The sequence below is a fragment of the Heterodontus francisci genome, chromosome 12 (assembly GCF_036365525.1).
Source record: "Heterodontus francisci isolate sHetFra1 chromosome 12, sHetFra1.hap1, whole genome shotgun sequence".
Taxonomy (NCBI): domain Eukaryota; kingdom Metazoa; phylum Chordata; class Chondrichthyes; order Heterodontiformes; family Heterodontidae; genus Heterodontus; species Heterodontus francisci.
In genome coordinates, this window is record NC_090382.1 from 30542677 (window position 1) to 30565978 (window position 23302).

Consider the following 23302-nt stretch of genomic DNA (forward strand, 5'->3'; position numbering starts at 1 on the left):
CATTTTCTCTGGAGCCCAGACAGTAATTGATGACAGGATATTCAACCGTGGAGGACTACATTGCTGAGCATGATCCTGCCCTTGCCTGACTCTCTAGTGCAACACATACACCACCCAGTGGATAGCAATCAGGAGTAACAGTCATGGCTGATCTTTCCCTTTCTTAACACAGGGGCACTGGGCCGATTAAGGTACTACTACACAGCAGACATCTGGTACTCTTCGAGAAGAAATCAATAAATAATTTGTCCTTCTTGATATTATCCCTTTCCATTTCCTTTTCAGAGAAAAATGAACTTCATTCATTCTGCATAACTGATCCTAGGCTCAGGACTCACTCTTGTATTTGAGACTCATTGAGGTGGTTCTATGAACATGACGCATCAACAAGAGAGTCATCAGTCAGATAATGCATACACACCTCAGTTGGAGTGTTAGGCAATCACATCACAAGTAGATTCTGCTCCATCACTCACTTCTCCTAGGTTTATTCTTTGTTTATCCTGTCTGCAAAACATGCTTTATTTTTATTTTCACCAAATTTGAGGGTGATGATTATAGCAGTGCAGTTTGTCAGAGGGTGAATGGGTTTCTATACCTTTCCAGCTGGACCACAGTAATCCAGTGGTTGAGGTACTGGACTAGCAACATAGAGGTTGTGAGTTCATATACCAGCATATTCTGAACTGAATTCAATAGTACCAGAATCTAATGCTGGTTCCTGACTGACCTTTGGGGAAGAGAACCTACCATTCCTACCTAGTCTGGGCTATATGGTTGAATTAATGCCCACATGGCGAGTAGGGACAGGAAATACTTGCCAGTGACATCCAAAGGCAAAATTTAAAGGAAAAAAGATGGTTATTGAGGTTCCATGAGATGAAAAATTACATGGAGGAAGCAAGAGAAGGATTGGGGAGGGGTGGGCAGAGAGAAAGAATGGGAGTGATAGGCAGCAAGGTCTGAGATGGGGGTAGGGGAATGGGTGTTGAAAGGTCGGGTCATTTACCAGTGGCACTCAAGGCTCCTAAGCCAGGGTAAAATCTGCACAGACAGTTCCTCATCATTTCCGATGACACAAGTTCCATTCCAATTAACCCCTTGTTAAATACTTACAACAATCTCAGAGACTTCAGACCATCGAAAGCATGAACTGGTATGCACTTCAACCGGTTGTAGCTCAAAATTCTGAGAAAATACACATTGAGAAGGAGTTAAATGATGATTATGGACCAGAGTGGGAGGTTTCTAAAAAATTTAAGAAGAGCCAGGCACAATTTTATTCTGAAGTATCACTTTTTAATCCCTCACTAATGATTGAGATTCTTATTTGATGTCTGAAATCCCTGTATTTCCCTTGGTGGACTAGCCCCTAGACTCCTGCAGTGTTAATCCTGAACTGACTGACAGGAGCTGGGTAACAGCAGCTTGGGACTGGTTTCCTCTTACTCCAATAGAGGTTCAAGATTACTTCACAGTCAACTAAAGAGAGCTACAACTCCCTCATCCTGGACTAGCCTCTAAGCCTGAACCCCAGAAACAAAAGGCCAGTGCACTAACCCAGTATTCCCCCAAGCTCCTGAAAAATAATTAGAAAGACAATCTGTTTACCTTGCACACCACAACAGCAAAACTAATTCATTACGTTCATCCATAATTATTAGCAGTATCACATTCTGATATCAGTAGCAACATAAGTATAGACTTGTGGTAACAATAGTAACAAACACAATTAATATCAACTAGCAGAGCTCCACAAACATTTGCTGTCAAATTAATATCTTTATTGTAACAGTGCTTCTTTAAATACAGGATTTCTAGTTATTCTTTCACCATAGACTTTAACAGAATCAAAACTTCTCACTCTGGAAAAAGCTACATAAAGCTGTCCATGCGTTAAAACAGGCCAAGGAAGATAAATACAAATTTTGACAAGAGTAACTTGTTTTTAGTCATAGAATATGGAAGTCTAATAGGGAACTGTTTTCTCCTGAGTTGAAAAGGCAGCTTTACATCTTATGGGCTCAACATTATTTGAGGAATAAATGCTTTATTTCCTTGAAATCTGCCTGATATAATTTCTGCATCAATTATTGAAGAAAAGAGCTTCCTAACTACCAATCTTGTTCCATGACAAAGTCCTTGTTTAGGATGCAGGTTTCTTAGCAACATTATAACTGCTCCTTCCTTGAGTCTAAGTTTGTGTGGTGGTAGGCCCATTGAAGCGAGACTGTGTAGAAACTCTGACTGTATCATCTTCTTCCTCTACAGAATCAATGCTGATGTATTCTTTTAATTCATCTGACAGCTTTTCTGAAACTTTTTCTTTCAATACTCGTGAATCTTCATTTTATCACAAATAGCTTTCAAATAATAAGTTCCATCAAATAATTGTCCCCGCCATTTTGCCACAATTAACCAATTCCATCATCTCATCCGCCCCTCCTAGCTACCCCTCACATACCATCCTCTCCCTCCCATCTCATCCCCATCCCATGCTTTCCATGCCATCCCTCCCATGCCATCCCCAACCCACTCCTTCCATCCCTCCCATGCCACTCCCATCCCACTCCTGCCATCCCCATCCCTCACATCAATCCCATCCCATTCCTCATGGAAGCAATCTCTCCAGCTAGAGTAACATTGTTGTTGCGCTCCCCTTACCGTCTGCTGTTTTAGTTCTCCAGCAAATCCCTCGCCCCACCGCTGCCCCATCAACCGCTAGTAGCCGCACGTGCGTCACATGCTCCCCATGTGCCTCTGTGTGCGCCAGGCTGCCAATCAAATGAACCCAGCAACTGCCACACCCCTTAAACTGACCAATCAATACAGTCCAGACAGACAAAAACTGAGTATTATTATAGATGATAGTAACACCCCCATACGTTATTGCTGTCAATAGTAACACAGTTAGTGATCAGTATGCTGGCACACATTAATGACAATAGTAACATGCACATTAGTAACAAACATACCCTAATAGCATCAATGGTAACACACATGCACATACTAGTAATACAAGTAATATACACAGACTCATGATAAAAAGTAATACAGAGAGTATGAACCATATACTCACAGGGTTGAGAGCTGGGACATGTTGCTGAAGCTAGAATTGCTGAGCATACTGATACTGTTGTTACTCAAATCTCTACAAAATGGAAACACAACAAATACAAACACCTGTGTCAATTGCCCAGCTAAAGGAAGCCTGTGACAGTAATGAATTACTCAGCACTTTATATATTCTCAGACACAATCATAGTACTGGGAGTTTATCATAAAACAAGGGGTGAGAGCAATCTTTAATACACTTTTTATTGTAAACATTGGCTCAAGCCTTGCTGGAAAAATAATGGCAAGTTCACAATGTACGCCCTTACTAATGTGCAGATTGGCCAGTGAGTTTAGGTGATGAAGTGATATGCCATCGATCATTAAGGAGACTGTAGCTGGGCACTTAGATTACAAGGTAATCGGGAATAGTCAGCATGGTTTTGTGAAAGGGAAATCATGTTGAACCAATTTATTGGAGTTCTTTGAAGGAGTAACATGCACTGTGGATAAAGGGGAGCCCATTGATGTACTGTACTTGGATTGCCAGAAGGCATTTGACAAGGTGCCACATAAAAGGTTATTGGGCAAAGTAGGAGCTCATGGTGTAGGGGCTAACATATTAGCATGGACAGAAGATTGGCTGGCTGGCAGAAAACAGAGAGTATGCATAAATGAGTCCTTTTCTGATTGTCAGGATGTGACGAGTGAAGTCTCGCAGGGGTTTGTGCTGGGACCTCAACTTTTTACAATTTATATCAATGACTTAGATGAGGGGAGCGATGGCATGATAGCTAAATTTGCAGATGACACAAAGATAGATAGGAAAGTATGTTGTGAATAGGACATAAGGAGCTTGCAGACTGATATAGATAGGTTGAGTGAGTGGCCAAAAATCTGGGAGATGGAGTATAATGTGGGAAAATGTGAAGTTGTTCACTTTGGCAGGAAGAATAAAAAAGCAGAGTATTTATTAAACGGGGAACGACTGTAGAATTTCGAGGTGCAGAGGGATCTAGGTGTTCTAGTGCATGAGTCACAAAAAGTTAGTATGCAGATACAACAAGTGATAAAGAAAGCTAATGGAATGCTATCCTTTATTATGAGAGGAATTGAAAATAAAAAAGGGTGTTAGGCTTCAATTATACAGGGCATTGGTGAGACCACATCTCGAATACTGTGTGCAGTTTTGGTCTCCTTATTTAAGGAAGGATGTGAATGCGTTTGAGGCAGTTCAAAGGAGGTTTACTGGATTGATACCTGGAATGAGCGGGTTGTCTTATGAGGAAAGGTTGGACAGACTGGGTTTGTTTTCACTGGAGTTTAGAAGAGTGAGGGGAGACTGGATTGAAGTATATAAGATCCTGAACAGTCTTGACAAGAGGATGTTTCCTCTTGTGGGTGAGTCTAGAACAAGGGGGCACTGTTTTAAAATTAGGGGTCGCCCTTTGAGGACAGAGACGAGGAGTAATTTTTTTCTCTCAGAGGGTTGTGCGACTTTGGAATTCTCTGCCTTAGAAGGTGGTGGAGGCGGGGTCATTGAATATTTTTAAGGCGGAGGTTGACTGATTCCTTTGCCTAACAAGAATCTAAGATTATGGGGGTAGATGGGAGTGTAGAATTCAAGACAGAAACAGATCAGCCATGATCTTATTGAATGGCAGAACAGGCTCGAGGGGCCAAATGGCCTACTTCAGCTCCTAATTTGGATGTTCGTATGGTATTGTCGTATGGCCGTGGATTGCGAATTGCCATAAACTTGCTGGTTGATTTACATCGCTTCGCTGTTTATTTCGCACAAATAACATCCCTGTTATTCTTAAGAACTACAGGATTTGCACAAACACGACGGAGAACGTTAGAGCTCGCACTTAGTGCAAGCACTTTTTAACAACGTGATAATTGCTATGCCAATCAAGTTCTCTGGCCCAGCAAGGGAACAATTTAAACTCTTGTGTCTTATTCCTACATGTAGTAAATTTTTTGAGATTTAAAAAAATTCAAATCTTTCCATTTTTTCTCACTTTTCGCTCCTGTCTCTTTTTCTCTCTCTCTCAATCCAATCTTTCTTTCCCTTGTTTGATTTCCCTTTCATGTACCAAATTTGACTCTAATTCACTCTAGTTCCTTCCGTGACATTCCTCTGTTCCTTTCCCAGTTCTTAAATCTCTTGGTTTAAAGAGATAGACTGTTGGTCCACCATTCACTCAGGTCCCAGACGTGCTATTATCAGCTTGCACTTACAGCAACTTACAGGACAAAACTTTTTCGAGCTGGATGGTGCTGCAAAATGCCTAACTAATGGTACATGCCTCAAGATGCCCCACTCCAGTAAGATTTGGGCCAATATTTTTCCGACTACACTGAAACTGCAGACAAGGCTTGATTCAAATTTGGTAACGTCTATTAGGTACGAAAGCCCTGAAGACTAATACGCATTACAGCGTCTCAGACTCTGGGTGACCTGTGAAATGCATTCACCTTAAACACTGCTCAAGTAGAAAAGAACAGACCTTGTTATGCATTATTTCCTGTGTCGGAATCGAAGACACTGGTAGAAGTGATCAAGAATGTGAGGCTACAGGAGAAAAACCAGCCACAGGGGACAGAAGCTAGAGAGCCTTGCAAGGGAAAATATTCATCTGCTCCCCACCAATTAAGCAGGACAGGAAATACAATTTATAGGGTGATACAAATCAACCTTATCCCTCCACTACACAGCTAAGCATTGGAACAATCGCCAACATTAAGCAAACACCCCTCATTACATATTCACCATTATATCACCAGGGTGGAAGAGTTCCTCTGTGTGCCGTGTAACAAAATCATAAACTTGCCTCCTTATAAATGTGTTTATGATTCTGTTCTATGTAGTGCACAGATGAAATCTTCCCCTGATCAGTGAGCTGGAGAATGTCTTTGATCTTATTATGAATAATTTACAACAACGATTGAAAATGATCAAAAGCCTTAGTCCCTGTAATCCTGGATTAAAGTTTTAATTAAAGGGACTAACATGGTTATAATCAAGGCGTTATATAGATGACTGATTTTATAATCCACTCTGGGTACATTGCCCTCCAAGTCTCTGCCCACAGCTGATGCTGTTATTTTATGTGGCGATTTTTTTAATGCTCTTCAATTAGAGAGATGTCAGTTCTGTGCAATGGAACACTTTTCCACTTCTTACACCAAATGTCAGCAACCAGTATTCCCTGATCAAGTGCTGCTTTGGTTCGTTGCAGTGTATATCTCTATAACTCCTCTGACACTACCTCATTCAGCACTCCCAAGTGTCTGGTGTAGCAAGAGTTAGGTACAGAGTAAAGCTGTCTCCTCACTGCCCACCCTTGAGACATGATGTGTTAGAGGCTAAGTAAAACTCTTCCACTCTGCCCCAGCACTGTGCGTGAATCACAATCTCAGAGCAATACGCATTGCCGTCAGTTTTCTATCCTATGTACCTTATAGCCACTCTGTTAGATTAGCAACTTTCTTTTAATTAGAAGTAATTACACATTGTGCACCGAGGCCCACTAGTAACTGGGATAGGATTACTCCAACAACAACCATTTTTTGCATTCCTCTTGCACCTTTAATATTGGAAAACTTACCCTGTACGTCAAAGAGCCATTATCAAAAGAAAATGGACACCAAGCCAAAGAGGTAAATATTATGAGAGGCAACCAAAAGTTTGGTCAGAGAAGTGGGTTGCAATGATAATCTTGAAGAACAAAAAGGTGAGTTGGAGGGCTGAAGTCAGAAATTCCAGAGCTGGGGCTTAGGAGGCTGAAGGCATGGGTGCAATGGTGAAGTGAAGGGAAGAGGGGGATATCCATGAGGATCTGAGAATTCTAGCGGGAGGTGGGGGGGAGCGGGGGGGGGGGGGGGATTTTGTATCCCAAATTAATTTCACATAGGATACTAATAACAGCCTGAGAGAAGTTAACCAATGGAGTTGTTTTATTCAGACACATATTTTTTCTGTCTGGGAACGGTACTGATTATCCTCATCATCGCCAAGTGGCCAGGAGTAGCTGGATTTGAAAGAAGATCACAGAGGTGGAAGCAGAGAGTGCTAACCCACTGTGACACTGATGTTATTTCTGAAGTTAACAATCACTGTTACACAAAGTTCTTTTTGTGGAACATCCTATTAATGCAACATAGCACCCGAGGTCCACCACTGAAGCACTGAGACACCAGCAGCAGAACTGTATGTTCCTACCTGACTGAATAACACAGACAGTATTGATTATGCAGGAGGATGTGCGCTGTGTGTTAATGAGAGGAATAATCCTCTGTCAGAATTGGAAACCTTACTGACATTCTAGACATCTGGGATACAATAAAATGAAATTAGTGTACTGCAACTCACTTCCTGTCATACATGATTCTACCTATTATTAGATAAAGAACAACCATATTTATTATGTTATGCATCAACTGACAGAACATTGCAGGAATAATGAAGATTTTAAGTGTTACCTACATGAGTGATAAATGCTTGTAGTTAGGCAGTTCTTTGGGAATTGTAGTCAGCTGGTTCCCTTCCAAGTATCTGCAAAACAGAACAAAAGCAGTCAATGGTGATGGGAGCATGCCCAAGTGAGATAAGCTCTCCCAAATAGAACAGAATCATTGCCTTCAGCAGGAGAGGTGTTCAATGCTTTTGTAACAAAATTATTGAACAGAGAGAAAGAAAGGTCATGGACTGTGTAGGAACAATCCATAAAACACTCAGAATGTTTGTTAGCTTCCTTGGTAATTTGCAGTAGCTTTAAATAAGAAATTTTAATCGACTATTATGTAAATTACTTTTAAGAGGTGCATACAGGCTTTCTGATCTGGAGGGTCACAGCAATTACCCCACCCCTGACCCCCAACAATGTACAGGAGGTCAGCAAGGAGCCTTACAAACAAATTAAAATGCTGCCCTTTAGGAAGTAGCCATCAGCCAGCTATTTGTGGAAAGGACAGCCATTGTATATTTTGGAGGGGCAGGGGTGTGGGTGGTGAAATCACAAAGGAACTGTCACATGCTGACACAGTACTGAAAATATACATTTTAGTGACCCCCCTCCTTGCAGTTTTTTTTTTAAACTGGAACTTAGGAGCAGGACATTTGCTGTATCTGTGAGCTATTTCACTTTCTAAAAGGCTCCATGTTACTGGAGCCACTTAGTAATATATCACTGAGTGGTCTGTCTGAGGACATTTGTCATTTGGAAACTAAACAAAGTCAAAATTAAACCTCTTTCAATGTTTCCCACTCAATGAATGAGAGTCCAAAATTCAGCTAGCTATAACCCTTCATTGTGGAAACAGTTCACTTTTCCGAAATGTTATCCTTCAGAATGATTCCATAATTCCTGTAAAGTTATGTGATTAAGTAATGCTGCCCTGGTCTTTAGAAACAAAGACCGGGGAATCTTTCATCTCTCTGCAATGGGATCAAACCCAATTCCCAGAAGTGGAAAGGCAATGCTGTAACAACAGTGTGGCATTGAGACCCTCGTCAGAAACCTGAATACAATCTTCAACATCAGTTTGTTAAGCACACAAAATAACTCAGCACACAACTTGCATCCCAAATGACTGGTGACTTATTGATCAGGACAAAATTTAAAGCCCAGACATGGAACTGAAGATGACAAATTCACAGTTAGGCCGAAACTTTTCACTGGACCGGAGGTGGCAAGCCCACCTCCGCCGAACCTGGGGAGCCAGACCGGGATTTTTCGCTCCCCAGGCCTTTAACTGGTCTTGGGCGGGACTTCTAGCAACTTGATGCAGGAAGTCCCACCTAATGGAACTGCCAGCCAATCAGCGGACCAGCAGCTCTTGGTGCCAGCAGTGCCACCGGGAGCGGTGGCCACTGCTGGGACTACACCCAGCCATTGGAAGATGATAAAGGACGGCCCTGGAAAAAAGGTACGTTTTTAGGGCCTCGCCGGGGACAATCAGTTGGGGTCAGTTAGGGGGGCAGGGGGAGTGTTGTGTGTTGAGGATGGTTGGGGCTTCGGGGACAGCCCTCCATGAGGCACAGGGTGCCCGATCAGGAGGGCCCCCCCAATCCGCTAGAAGGCTGCCTGGTTTCAACAGGTGGGCTTTTTGAGGCCTCAGCCGCCCATCAGACAAGGGTAAAATACCCATGGCAATGGGCGGAGGCCCTTAACTGCCAGTTAATTGGCCACTTAAGGGTCTTGATTGGTCTCCACCCAAATTATGTCCGGGGAGTAAGGTCTATGAACGGCCTTCCCGCCCGCCCGCCGCCAATTGAGGTCCTTAAGTGAGCAAATAATGCCCTCATCCCACCACTACCGGAATTAGCCTAGCAGCGGGCAGGCCTGTCGCTGCATGGGGAGCACACCCAGAAAACCATGCGGGTTGCTTGCTGGCTCCGGGGGAGTGAGGAGGTCCCTCGTTGAAAGGCTTTCAGTGCCTGAACAAGGGACCCAGCACTGGGAAGCGGGGGCCTGCTGAGAGCCACCCCCCTTGCTACCGACCTCTCTACACACCTCCCCCCTGTGACTCCCACCCTGCGAAACCCCTCTTACTGTGATCTACCTATGGCTTGGTTCCTGGGCCTTGGCTGAGTGCCCTACCGGCAGAAGCCACTGCCTCCGTGCTGGCGCTGCTCAATTACAGAGCTGCCAGCCTTTGACTGGCTGACAGCTTTCAGCAGGTGGGACTTCCACCACTGGGGTCCTTTATCCTATAGAAGACCCACCACTGTCCATTTAAGTGCCTAATTGCCACTTGATCCAGTGGGCCTTCCCCAGTGGAGGTGGCGTAGAGGTTTCACTGGCACTTTTGTGGGTGGTCGAGTCCCCTGTTGCCCGGATAAAATGCCAGCCATAAAGTTCTGTGTTTCTGTTAATTTGAACAACTGAAGCTGCAGGCACGAGCAGATCAAAGTGTTCTGATTATGGATTCATCCAGTAATGAGGCAGCAGCACTAAGAACAGCCCTTTTCAAACCTCCAGGTTCACAAAATTCAAATAGGACAACCAGCGAGTGTAAGTGTAAATAGGACTGAACAGTTTAACCTTGAGGGAGAGGCGGTCAGGACTTGAGGCTGCATACAGTTTGGACATCTCTGATCTAACCAATTCTGGGCCCTAACCTGGAAGTCTAGTTGGGGCTTTACTGAGCATTTAACACAGGCTTTACCTGACCTGGAAGAAAGAAAAGAACAACTTGTATTTACATAGTGCTTTTCATGAACTCAGGCCATTCTTAACTGTTACAGTATTGGAAACACGGCAGCCAATTTGCACACAGCAAGGTCCCACAAACAGCAATGAGATAATGAACAAGTAATCTGTTTTAGAGATGTTGATTGAGAAATATTGACCAGAACACTGGAAAAAACTCTCTTCCTCTTCGAGTAGTGGCATTTGATCTTTTACTTTCACCTGAGAGGACAGATGGGATCTTTGTTTAATGTCTCATCTCAAAGACAGCACCTCCGCCAGTGCAGCACTCCCTTGGCACTGCGCAGGAGCGTTAGCCTAGAATTTTGTGTTGAAGTCGCTGGAGTGGGACTTGAATCCACAACCTTCTGACTCAGAGGCGAGAGTGCTACCCACTGCGCCAGGGCTGATGGGGTGGAAGGAGTAAAGAGGTTATACATAAAAATGTGTTCTGTTCTCCACCAAGACTTAAGATTTTGAAAAAATATGAGATTTTAAAAAAACAGACACTGCAAAGAGAAAAGCACCACATGAAGCCACACTCACAGTTCGGTTGCATCTTTGGGAATGCCTTTAGGTAAGGTGCGGAAACCTCTGTTACTGCAACGTACCACTGTGTCAACACAGTTGCAGAGTTCAGGACAGTGAGGGCCTGGCAGGCAGCTGCTCTCATTGTTATCAGCTGAAAGGCAGAGAAAGGAGATGAATTATAACAGCCAGCAGACTGGGCCCTGCTCATCATCTGGGACAAACGTGTGCTCCCTCTTACTCTGAGGAGCAGTGCCCTGCTATCCCCCACCTACAATTCTGCTGAGACATATATTCAACACAGGAGTGCAATGTGGCTGTGACACAGCTTCCTGCCCATTGCTGCACTGCGCTGGGGCACAAACATATAATTAATACAACACATTGCGAATTGTAATGACAATATGGGAGCTTAGAAATTGCATCCTGTGATATTGCTTTGTGAATGCAGCATGTTCACATTTAATTTCCACTGATCTGAGGTGTTAACTCACTTCAATGCATTACTGCATCCACTAAAATGGTGAACATGGGTATTTGACACAAAGACATGCTAGATGTTTGTAAGGTAATATTGTGCGATATAATTTCAGGCTATAACAAATGATTAATTTATCTTAGTATATTTTCTTTTATCAGTGATTTTTGTGGTCATTTGGTGCAACAGAGTAGAAAACTGTAAACCTAGGCTTGTACCCTCTCAAACTGGCTCTGGTTCTCTAGAAAATAGTCACTATTGAGTGACATTCTAGTTAACATGGTTCCCACTGCCATTTGTTACTGGCTGGCCTTTATCTTACAATTGTTCATTAAATAGTAGCAAGAATTACATCTCATTAATCTTATAAAAAGGAGAAGCATAGCTCCCCTACTGTTCAGTTGGTGAAGGCAACATGTAGCCAAGCCATACACAGCAGAATCTTCCAGCTTCAATGCCTGGTTTGTGCTGAATAAGAAGCCTCTCAATACCTTGAACCATGGAGGGGAAATTTAGACAGGGTTCCCACTCCTATTCGCCATCCAGCAACCTCTTCTGGAAGGAGTGTGGACATCACCAGAATTAGCCTCAGCTGTAATGCCCTCCACAGGTAACCGCAGACACTTTCTAAGTCAAGGCATGAATGATGTCACAGAGCACCTGTGCCACTGAGCCCCTATATGAGTTAATGCATTTGTAAGAGAAGAGGAAGAAACTGGCAATTAAAGAATTAAAATCACCTAACCCTTGTGTCACAAGTGAGAAAAACTCCACCTGGAATGTTAACACATCTTGTAAAGATAATAGGTGGAATCTTACCAGCTGTGTACAGGCAGATTTGGTGGCGGATGGGCGGAAAGTTTTGAAAACGATGCATCAGATCAGCCACCCGAAGTGTTCCTACCTCCAGCCGATCTTGGCGCAGGCGGGTCAACAATGGAAGCGGCTAACCTGCCCAGCAGTGGTGGGTAGCCAATTAGTGCCAATTGACTGGCCACTTGGGCCCTTTGGGACACTGCTGGGACATTGCCAGCGGAGGATGGGCCCCCCCCCCCACCCACCACCAAATCTGCCTCCACGCAGTTGGTGAGATTCCACCCATTATCTTTATAAGATGTGTTAACATTCCAGGTGGACTTTCTCTCGCTCAGGACCTGGCAGGTCCCTGCAGGCAGCCACCCGGCAGCAGGCCGGGAGGGACAGAGAAGCCTGCTTTATTTATTCCCCCTCCCTCCCACACCCAATCCCTGGATCCGTTTCTGCCACAGGGCTACAGCTGCAGGTCATCCTGTGGAGGGCAAACCCCACCCCCAACAATGATGGTCTGGCAGCTGTAGCTACAAATAATTTAAAACTTTTCGAACTCTTTCAAGGGCGTCTCCACCTTGAGGTACCCTCGTGTTCTTTTCCCTCTGCCCGTCGAGCTGTTAGCAGGGCAACTCTATGGGCCCTCCGATTGACCCAGCCGGGTGCCTGTCTGCCCACCATCCTTAATTGGACAGCACTCCTGGAGGCGGCCTCCTAATTGACCGCATCCAGTAAGATCGCACAGGTAGGCGGCCAGACATCAACAGCGGCTTCAGCACCTGCTTTTGGTCTCGACCTCTGAAAATCTTCAAAGGTGGTGAGATTCCGCTCAAGATGAGAAGGACCAGCAGAGGCTCTGAGTAGGCCGTGGAAAGGCCAAAAAGGCAATGGAGCATTCAGCAACCTCCCGCAAATAAGAAACAGGATTTCTGAGCAAAGGGTTCACTGTTCATGTGTGCATTTTATGTTGCTAAGGTTTTCTTCCCTCTCCTGACAGACTCCCATTGGGTTTGGGCCCCAATGTATCAGCTGCCCTCCAACTCGCTACACTTCATGCGCTCATATGCAGTGAGTGCTGGAACACTGTTCCCCCTTGGATGATACAGCAACTGAGGACAATGCCAGTTTGGTCCTACACATGCATAGCTCTCAACACAGGTCACTCAATAGCAATCAGGAATGGGGGCTCTGGCTGATTTTATTTTTCAATCCCCTCCTTAGTAGATGGCTGCTCTGGCCAATTACTGCCCTTGTTGAAATCAGCTACCTCAGCAAAACCATGGACTGAATCTGAATTCCTCTTGATCTCTGTGATACAGTAACACAACTAGTGGGGCATTTACCAATTGAACCATCTCAGGCGGTTAAAAAAATGAGAACAGAACTAAAATACATTTTGTGTTATGTTATGTTATGAAAAAGTGTTGGGAAAACCATACAACGTGGGATTAGAAACACAAACCAGAAGGATGAGCGTTGTGTGTGAATACATCATCGTTTGCAGCTGACATCCTTATAACAAAGACAAGACATAGCGGGAGAGAAATTTGTTTGGGTAGCGCAGCTTCCAGTGGTGCCAAGCAAACTTATATCAATTCCCCAGACGACAGACAGAGCCACCGCACCACGTTCATCAATGATTATGCATGACCCCAGGGAATCGACGTAAGTCAGCGTCGATACACAAACTAATTTTCCCCCAGCTCCTCCAAAATAAAACAAAATGCTGGAAACAGCAACAGCTTACTTTTATACAGCACTTTTAATATAAAAAAATGTCCCAAAGCACTTAAACACACATCAAACCTGTCAGATCAGATAAGAGAAAACGCAGGCTTTGGGCCTATTCTGATGAAAGGGCTCCATATGAAATGTTATCCTCTTTTATTTCATAATTGCAGCTTTATCTCCCTCCCCAAAGCAAAACAGAGAACAAATAAATAAAATGGTTTGCCTAACACATTCTTCATGAACACAGGCCCCATGCAGGTCTCCATCACAAGGCGACTGTGAGAAGACTTTTTTTTCACTTGTTAGTTTTTAAATCCTTCAGTAAAACACAATCTGACAATAAACAGCAATAGCATTGCATAGAAGTTAGGAAAAAAGTGGTCAAACACATTTTAGCATCTTATAACTTTGGGGCGGCGCAGTGGTTAGCACTGCAGCATCACAGCTCCAGCGACCCGGGTTCAATTCTGGGTACTGCCTGTGTGGAGTTTGCAAGTTCTCCCTGTGTCTGCGTGGGTTTCCTCCGGGTGCTCCGGTTTCCTCCCACATGCCAAAGACTTGCAGGTTGATAGGTAAATTGGTCATTATGAATTGCCCCTAGTGTAGGTGGTAGGGAAAATATAGGGATAGGTGGGGATGTGGTAGGAATATGGAATTAATGTAGGATTAGTATAAATGGGTGGTTGATGGTCAGCACAGACTCGGTGGGCCGAAGGGCCTGTTTCAGTACTGTATCTCTAAACAAAATAAAAATAACTGCTCTGCAAGCAAAGGATGAAAGAAACCAAAGAACGACAACTTTTAACCTCTCGATAATATCCGGAAAAATACATCAAAGAATATAATTTAAACAAATATGTGAGCACATAGGAGGTGAAAGTGGGGGTAAAATGCTTTTATAATATGCCTTAATCTCTACAAACAATTGGGAGATACAAATCTGGTTACTCATACTGTGCTGAGAATTGAGATGAAAGAATGCATCAGGGGCAGGAGCGCGTTCACTGAATTTTGAAATAAAAACAACATTTGCAATCTGCTAACGTATAGCATAACACAATTATACAAAATATTTTTTCTGATGATAAAATCTGTCTATTTCTCTCTTAAAAGTAATGAATTATAATTGGGTGCACATCCTGATTTGGTTAAAGAACTGCAGTTTCTGGGAGTCGAAAGAAAACAACAAATTATTTTCTAGCAAAGTGACCTTGGCAAACTGGTAGTTTACACATCCAAAATGACACAGTGGCGTGGAATGTTGTTTTTCCCACCATCTGTGGCAAGGAGCTGGAGAACTGTCACCATCGTTTTGGAGAGTCATAGAGTCACTTACAACACAGAAGGAGGTAAAGGCCGGCTCAGGTCTGAAAATGAAACCCGACCCGAGCCCGACAGAATCACATCCGATCAGAGTCCGATCCGGCCCAAGTCCTTTCATTTTTTCCCGCGCCAGACCCGACCGTCAGTTAACCTAGCTTCCTTTTTTCACTTTGTTGCTTAACTGCACAAGCTTAAAAAAACTGTAACTAAACAACCTTTCAAGTCCAAAAAGTACATTAACATTGGAGCCACGCACCGGAGGTGGTGATAGAGTGTGTCCGACCAAGCCTGACCCGACCCAAGCCCGACACATGTCGTCGGGTCACGTCGGGTTCGGGTCGGGTAGCCATGCTCTAGAAGGAGGCTACTGAGTCTCTGCTGACTCTGCACGGAGCTATTCAGTCAGTTCCGCTCGACCGCTCAATCCCTGTAGCCTTGCAAGTTTATTTCCTTCAAATGCCCATTCAATTTCCTTTTGAAGTCATTCATTGTCTCTGCTTGCACTACCCCTGTGGGCAGCTGGTTCCAGGATATTACCACCCGCAGCATAAAAAAGTTCTTCCTCCTATCCTCCCTGCATCTGTTGCCCAAAACCTTCAATCTGTGTACCCTAGTCATCGCACTATTTGTTAATGTGAACAGTTTTCCCTTGTCTAACTTATCAAAGCCTGTCATAATCTTGTACACCTCCATTATATCTCCCCTCAATCTCCATTCCTCTAAGGAGAACAACCCCAGCTTTTCCAACCTAACCATGTAACTAAAATGCTCCATCCTTGGAACCATTCTGGTAAATCTCCTCTGCACCCTCTTAAGGACCCTCACATCCTTCCTTAAAGTGTGGCAAACAGAACTGGACACAATACTCCTATTGGGACGTAACCAGAGCTTTATAAAGGTTCAGCATAACTTCCCTGCTTTTGTACTCAATGTCTCTATTTATAAAGCCCAAGATCCCATATACTTTATTAACCATTCTCTCAATATGTCCTGTCCCCTTCAAAGCTCTTTATCCTTGCTTTTAGAACTTTATTTAAGTGTGTCAATTTTTTCCTTCCCATTTTTTCCTCTTGCTGTCTTACATAGGAGCATATGAACTAGGAACAGGATTAGGCTATTCGGCCCCTCGAGCCTGCTCTGTCATTCCACAAGATCATGACTGATCTGTTTGTGGACTCAACTCCATTTTCCTGCCTACTCCCGATACCCTTTAACTCCCTTGTTTGTCAAGAATCTGAAACGAACAATGGGAATACAACTCCATAGGTATTAGAAGCCCTTTGCTAACTTGTCTACATGGCTATTCTTCATGTATGAGCCTAAGCAGGCTATTTAACTGTGATGGCATCACAACCAAACAAAATTCTGTCCTAACCCAACATGCACACTTTCCAACAGAGGTGTGTCCGTTGATAGCAGGGATCATGGCTGATTTCTTTTGCTCCCTCTCAAACCCATGGACAGCTGTGCTGTACCAACTACCAATTGAACTGAGATCAGTTAACTCAGTTAACTCTTCTGGTCTATTTGGTTTAGTATTACAGCAGGTACCTTTATCCACTTTGGAGAAACTCCTTGGCTGAAATAGTAAACAAAGAAAATTTGTTGTGCATTTATCAATCTTTAGATTGGTGACATTTGAGGGAATTTCCCATCTCCCGGAACTAACTGATTTGTTTTCCCTTGTCCTCCTCTTCTCTGGACATTCAAGTCCCAGAGTAGATCACCTTTCCATATAGCACAGCCCTCTAAGCTCAGGAGTCAGTCTTGCAGCTGTCCTCTGGACTCCCTCCAATAACTATTCCCTTTCTGCATAAATGAGAGCATAACTTAACACAGTGCTCCAGATGAAGTTGCACCAACATCACGTACAACTTCAATATCACCTCATTTGACTTATAAGTCCCACGCCAGCTTTGCTGATTGTCTGCGAGTGGTTTTAATGACCTATCCGCTGAAACCCCCAGAACTCATTCCTGCTGTATTACCTCAAACAAGTCATAATTTACCGTCTACTCCACATCCTCACTTCTTCCACCTAATTTCATGGTTTTATCTATATCTGTGACCTCTCTGTCTGACAATGTTGGAAATGCTGGACCCTTTAATTAACCAGGACTTACTTCAGAGTTAATAGAGAGCAGGTGATGCTCATTGTAGTTTGTATTTAAGGGCTGTTTTTTCCCCCAGTTAGGGGATTTACTTCTGGATAGGGAGTTAGTTTAGAAGGGAAGAGTAGAAACTGGTATTTGTACTGAACTGTGGATTGAGAATAAAATAGTTGTGGATCACAGACCGTCTCCTCCTTCCTGATTTTGGTGAATGGATAGCTGCCAACTGATCACTGCCCATTGGCCTACCCTGTCCAGATCCCTTTGGACGATTGTAAAATTGAGGTGTTTTGGAAAGAACAAATAGAGGCAATATAAACCAAATGGTTCAATTGTAAAGGGGGTGCAGGAACAGTCAGACCTGGGGGTTTACATACACTATTCAAATGGCAGGACACATTTGAGGAAGCTGTTGAAAAAGCATACAGGATCCCAGACTTTATAAGTGGAGGCATTGAGTACAAAAGCAAAGATTTTATGCTAAAACCTTAATAAATCAATGGCTAAGACTCAACTGGAGTTGGACAATGTTCAGTTCTCCAAGTCATTTATAAAAGTAATAAACAGCAGCAGCCCCATCACTGACCCTTTGAGACTCTAACAGCAACCAGTTTCCGCTTTGACATCTTCACCCACTCACCCATCACTTCTTACTGTCTATCCACCTGGCACACACCAAGCCAATCTAACACTTTGCCAATTATCTTATAGGTGCTCATTTGTGAACTAGTTGGTTGTTGTCCACTTTGGAAAGTTATCAGAGAGGCTCCTGGTATGTATGGATCCACAATCTAGCCTGAGCTACAAACTTCAGAAAGGAATTGAAAGAAAAAACTGAAGGAACTGAAACTTTCCTTCAGAAAGGGGTTGAAACTCAACATGAAGGCTGGATAACTGGGCTTGAAACTCAGTAAGTGCTAGATTATCCACCTATTTACTATGGCTCAATTGTAAATCTAACCTCAAATTTTGATGACTATCCACCATTTCCTTCCTTCCCAGTCTGTGAATTGTCAGTATTAAATCCAGCTTTCCTTACCGTCACAGGTGAAATCCTGAATAGCCACATCCTGAATAGGGATCTCCTTCAGGAAGAATGGCTTTTGACAGCGTGGGTTTCCACTGACGACCCTTCTCTTCCTCAGCCACCTGCCCAACCAGGCCAGGTGACAGTTACAGTTGAAAGGATTGGCCAGAAGATTTCTATGAAAGTTGAAATTTTGTAAAGTACAGATTAGATTTGTCAATTATAAATGCTTCACTCTGTCGAGCTACCTTTCATATAAAACTGGGCACTGACTCTATGAAAACATTTTGAAGTAACTAAACGTTTCAGAATGTCTCAATGCTCTCCTGGGCTTTGATCCAGTAACCTTACGGTGGCTGAAATATATCTTTGCAAATATACTAGTTACTCCAATGAAGAAGAAGTTCCATGAACATCCCACCACCACGGGAAAAGAAATATCCTACATGCATATGGGAACAATTTTCTCAGAACATAAATGTACTTTATAAATGTATTGACTATATTTCTATGCTTATTGTACAGTGAAGTGGTTAATCAACATAGCATATAATTGCTGTACTCAACTGTTATGAATGCTGGACCTTGTAGTATGGTTATGTTTTAAAACCTGCGATCTTTAATGCAGTGTAAAATGGACATTCGGAGAAAACATGTGACCTCACACAAAATCTGTCCAGAGGCAAGCTAGGGATCTTGCCTCAACTAATCCTCCTGGGAGTGAGCTCAACATTCTTAACTCACTTTAGATAAAGAAGTTTCTCCTGAATTTCCTATTGGATTAATTGGTGACTCACTTCTATTCATGGTCTCTAGTTCTTGACTCTCTCCAAGTGGAAAAGTCTTCTCTACATCTACTCTAGCAAATTTTCAACATAGAAAACTTAATTCTAAAATCTAGACTCATTTAAGACCTCCTAATTCTGTATTCATGCCCTACAGTTCAGTCTAAGTTAAATAATCTGTAAACAAATGGGTGGAAATTACAATTTGTAGAGGAAGTGATCTAGTGGATCTGGAATGCAAGCAAAGGTCACACTCAGAATCATTACAGAAGGAGGCCATTCAGCCCATCATGTCTGCACTGGCTCTCTGAAAGAGCAATTCTCTCAGTTACATTCCCCTGCCTTCTCCTCATAACCCTGCACATTCTTCCTTTTCATATAACTGTCTAATTCCCTTTTGAATGCTTCAATTGAACCTGCCTCCATCACATTCTCAGGCAGCGCATTCCAGACCTTAACCACTTGCTGTGTGAAAAAGTTTTTCCTCATGTCACTTTTGCTTCTCTTACCAAATACTTTAAATCTGTGCCCTCTCGATCTCGATTCTTTCATGAGTGGGAACAGTTTCACTCGATCTACTTTGTCCAGACCCCTCATGATTTTGAATACCTCTACCAAATCACCTCTCAGCCTTCTCCTCCTAGGAAAACAGTCCTAACTTCTCCAGTCTATCTTCATAACTGCAATTCCTCAACCCTGGAACCATTCTCGTGAATCTTTTTTGTCCTCTCTCCAATGCCCTCACGTCTTTGCTAAATTGCGGCACCCAGAACTGAATGCAATACTCCAGCTGAGGCCGAACTAGTGTCTTATACAAGTTCAACATAGCCTCCTTGCTCTTGTACTCTATGCCTCTATTAATAAAGCCCAGGGTCCTGTATGCTTTATTAACCGCTCTCTCAACCTGTCCGGCCACATTCAATGACTACTACCCCAGTCCATGTTTGGATAATTAAAGTCCCCCATTATAACTACCCTATTTTTTGTCCCAATGTCTCAGAAATCTGATACCAACCCTCCTACACCAGGTCTCCAGCCACGTGTTCAAATGCTCAATCCTCCTATTCCTATGCTCACTTACACGTGGGACTGGGAGTAATCTTGAGATTATTGCTTTTGAGGTCCTGCTTTTTAATCTCCTTCCTAGCTCCCTAAAATCTGCTTTTAGGACCTCAACTCCCTTCTTACCTATGTCATTGGTATCAATGTGGACCATGACCTCTGGCTGTTCACCCTCCCCCAGAAGAATGTCCTGCAGCCACTCCGTGACATCCTTGACCTGGCACCAGGGAGGCAACACACCATCCTGGAGTCACGTTTACTGCCGTAGCAACGCCTGACTGTTCCCCCAACTAACGAATCCCCTGTCACTACTGCTCTTCCACTCCTCTTCCTCCCCTCCTGTGCAGCTGAACCACCTGTGGTGCCACAAACTTGGCTCTGACTGCACTCCTCTGAGGAGCCATCACCCTCACCAGTATCCAAAATGGAAAACTGATTAGTGAGTGAGATCATATCAGGGGACTCCTGCACAACCTGCCTGGTTCTCTTACACTGTCTGGTGGTCACCCATTCCCTAACTGCCTGCATGCTCCTAACCTGTGGTGTGACCACCTCCTAAACATGCTTTCCACGTAGTCCTCTGCCTCGCGGATGCACAGCAGTGACTCCAACCGCCGTTCAAGTTCCAAAACCTGGAGCTCAAGCTTTTGCAGCCGGTGACACTTCCTGCAGATGTGTTTGTCTAGGACACATGGTGCGTCCATGACTTCCCACATGCCACAGGCTGTACATTTCACTCGGCAGAACTGCCCTGCCACACCTTAACTTTATTATAAGTAGAATAGTTTACCAGGTACTCACAAAACAGCTCCTTCCAATGCACCAAAGCAGGAACCCAATACCGGAGGGTTAAAAAAGTAGGGGAAAAAAAAATAGAAAAATGGAGCACCTCCTCCCCCCTTCACCGAACTCACCACTCACCAAACTCGAATCTCCACACTCAGCTTGCAATCTGCAACCGTTTGCAGGCTGTACCCAGAGCTCTGTGTTATACCTTTTGAAGCTGAAACTACAGCAACCAGATTTGACTGATCAGCTACTTGACTAATCAGATACTCTGCAGTCATGCCTGTTAATCCATGCCTAAGACTGTAAGAAACTTACTTTTCTTTCTTAATCCTACTTTAACTAGATGGTAAATCCCAATTAAATTCTAACTGCAGACCAGACTTTTCTAAAGATAACAATACTTAAAATCCCCACTCACCAAATTCGAATCTCCACACTCAGCTTGCAATCTGCACACGCTGACCAGGAAGTGATGTAATTGAAATATTGAAAATGGTCAAACTGACCCAGAGCCAATGAGCCAATGGGTGCAAATCTTTAATAAAATGCTGAGATGAAAGCATATCTTACATAGTAGAGAGAGAATGGAGGGTATTGAATGCTCCAGGGGTGATGGTGGTAACCCGGTTATCATACAGCGACAGCAGCCGAACTGAACTAAGGCCAGTAAAAGTGTTATTGTTGACGCAGTTGATCAGGTTGTTCCGCAGCATCCTGCAACGCACATTAGGGAGGAGAAAGCAAAACGAAAATCTCAGCTCGCGATAATCACATCAACACAATTTCAGATTTCAAAGATTGGAAGCAAAATAGAAAAGGAACAATCAGACCTCATGGAGTTGCTGAGGATACATCATCATCAATCTGGTCAAACCTTTTACTTTAAATATTACCAAGATCATGATCTACTTATTCAATGATACTTTTCTAATTAGTACAAAAGTGCAACCTGTTAATAATGCCCCAAACACTGCAATCCTCCATTGCTGCTCTTCCAGTTTCAGTCCTGTTCCCACGAGAAGGTATTGAGCAAAAGCTAAGGCTCTTTCTCATAGAGAAATACTCAAGGGAACAGTCCTTCCGGGATAACTGCCCACCTTCTCCCGGGAGATGACTCTGCAGTGGCATTGGCAAAGACACAGGAGCAGATAGAGCTCCACACTCTCCAGGAGATGGACTGTGCATGGCATGAGAAAGACCAAAGCAAGAGACAGGAAGAAATTACCTTTCACAGTTCAGAAGAAAAAAATTCTCTCTTCCAACCCTCTCCCCAACTCACCCTCCTCCTCCTCCATACAAAGGCTTGAAAACAGTCAACACAAATTTTAATTCAAATAAATACATTGAAGTTACAACATGATGGCACCCGTCCATCTCGCGAGATGATGGATTGTGGCCAGGATGTATGTTACTTCTGGATTGAGCATTGGCTGTAGAGGCCATCACGTGAGTAACAATCACCTGTCCACCATCTACAAGGCACAAGTCAGGAGTGTGATGGAATACTCTCCACTTGCCTGGATGGCTGCAGCTCCAACAACACTTAAGAAGTTCGACACCATCCAGGACAAAGCAGCCTGCTTGATTGGCACCCCATCCACCTCCTTCAACATTCACTCCCTTCACCACTGACGCACAGTGACAGCAGTGTGTACCATCTACAAGATGCACTGCAACAATGCAGCGAGGTTCCTTCAACAGCACGTTCCAAACCCACGACCTTTACCACCTAGAAGGAGAAGAGCAGCAGATGCATGGGAACACCACCACCTGCAAGTTCCCCTCCAAGTCATACACCATCCTGACTTGGAACTATATCGCCGTTCCTTCACAGTCGTTGGGTCAAAATCCTGGAACTCCCTTCCTAACAACACTGTGGGTGTACCTACAAGGACTGCAGTGGTTCAAGAAGGCAGCTCACCACCACCTTCTCAAAGGCAATTAGGGATGGGCAATAAATGATGGCCTAGTCATCGATGCCCACATCCCACGAATGAATAAAAAAATCTCTTCTGCAGCTGGCAAAACATTAGCCCAAGGTCAACTGATGTTTTTTCCTCCGCTGGGCCCTCTTTTCTGCCATCTGGTTGTTTCTTTTGTCCTCTGCTTTTTCCACGCCCTTCCTGACTGCTTGTCTCCAGGCACTCGGACTTCCCATGCATCAACTACAACTTTAGGTCTCGCTTGCAGACATCCTTGTATCAGACGTGGGTGACCTGCTGGTCTTGTACCGATAGTGAGTTCCCCATAGAGCATGTCTTTGGGGATGCGGTCATCATCCATTTGATGCACATGACCCAGCCAACGGAGTCGCTGCTGAGTCAAGATGGCAAATATGCTGGGGATCCCTGCATGCTGGTGTTCTTCCGTATTCAGCATTCTGTCCTGCCAGGAGGCGCCCCATATCC

At 43.8% G+C, this 23302-nt stretch overlaps 1 protein-coding gene across 2 annotated transcripts in view; it reads right to left on the reverse strand.

The window, feature by feature from the left end:
• The window catches only part of LOC137375798 (slit homolog 3 protein-like), a 909976-nt gene that overhangs the window by 271427 nt on the left and 615247 nt on the right, over positions 1–23302 (reverse strand). For both annotated transcript variants that reach the window (XM_068043263.1, XM_068043262.1), the window contains 6 exons: positions 21465–21608; positions 18271–18434; positions 10800–10935; positions 7547–7615; positions 3080–3151; positions 1117–1188 (listed from right to left, as the gene is read on the reverse strand). In XM_068043263.1, the coding sequence (XP_067899364.1) occupies positions 1117–1188; positions 3080–3151; positions 7547–7615; positions 10800–10935; positions 18271–18434; positions 21465–21608 (657 nt within the window). The remainder of the gene's footprint in view (positions 1–1116; positions 1189–3079; positions 3152–7546; positions 7616–10799; positions 10936–18270; positions 18435–21464; positions 21609–23302) is intronic.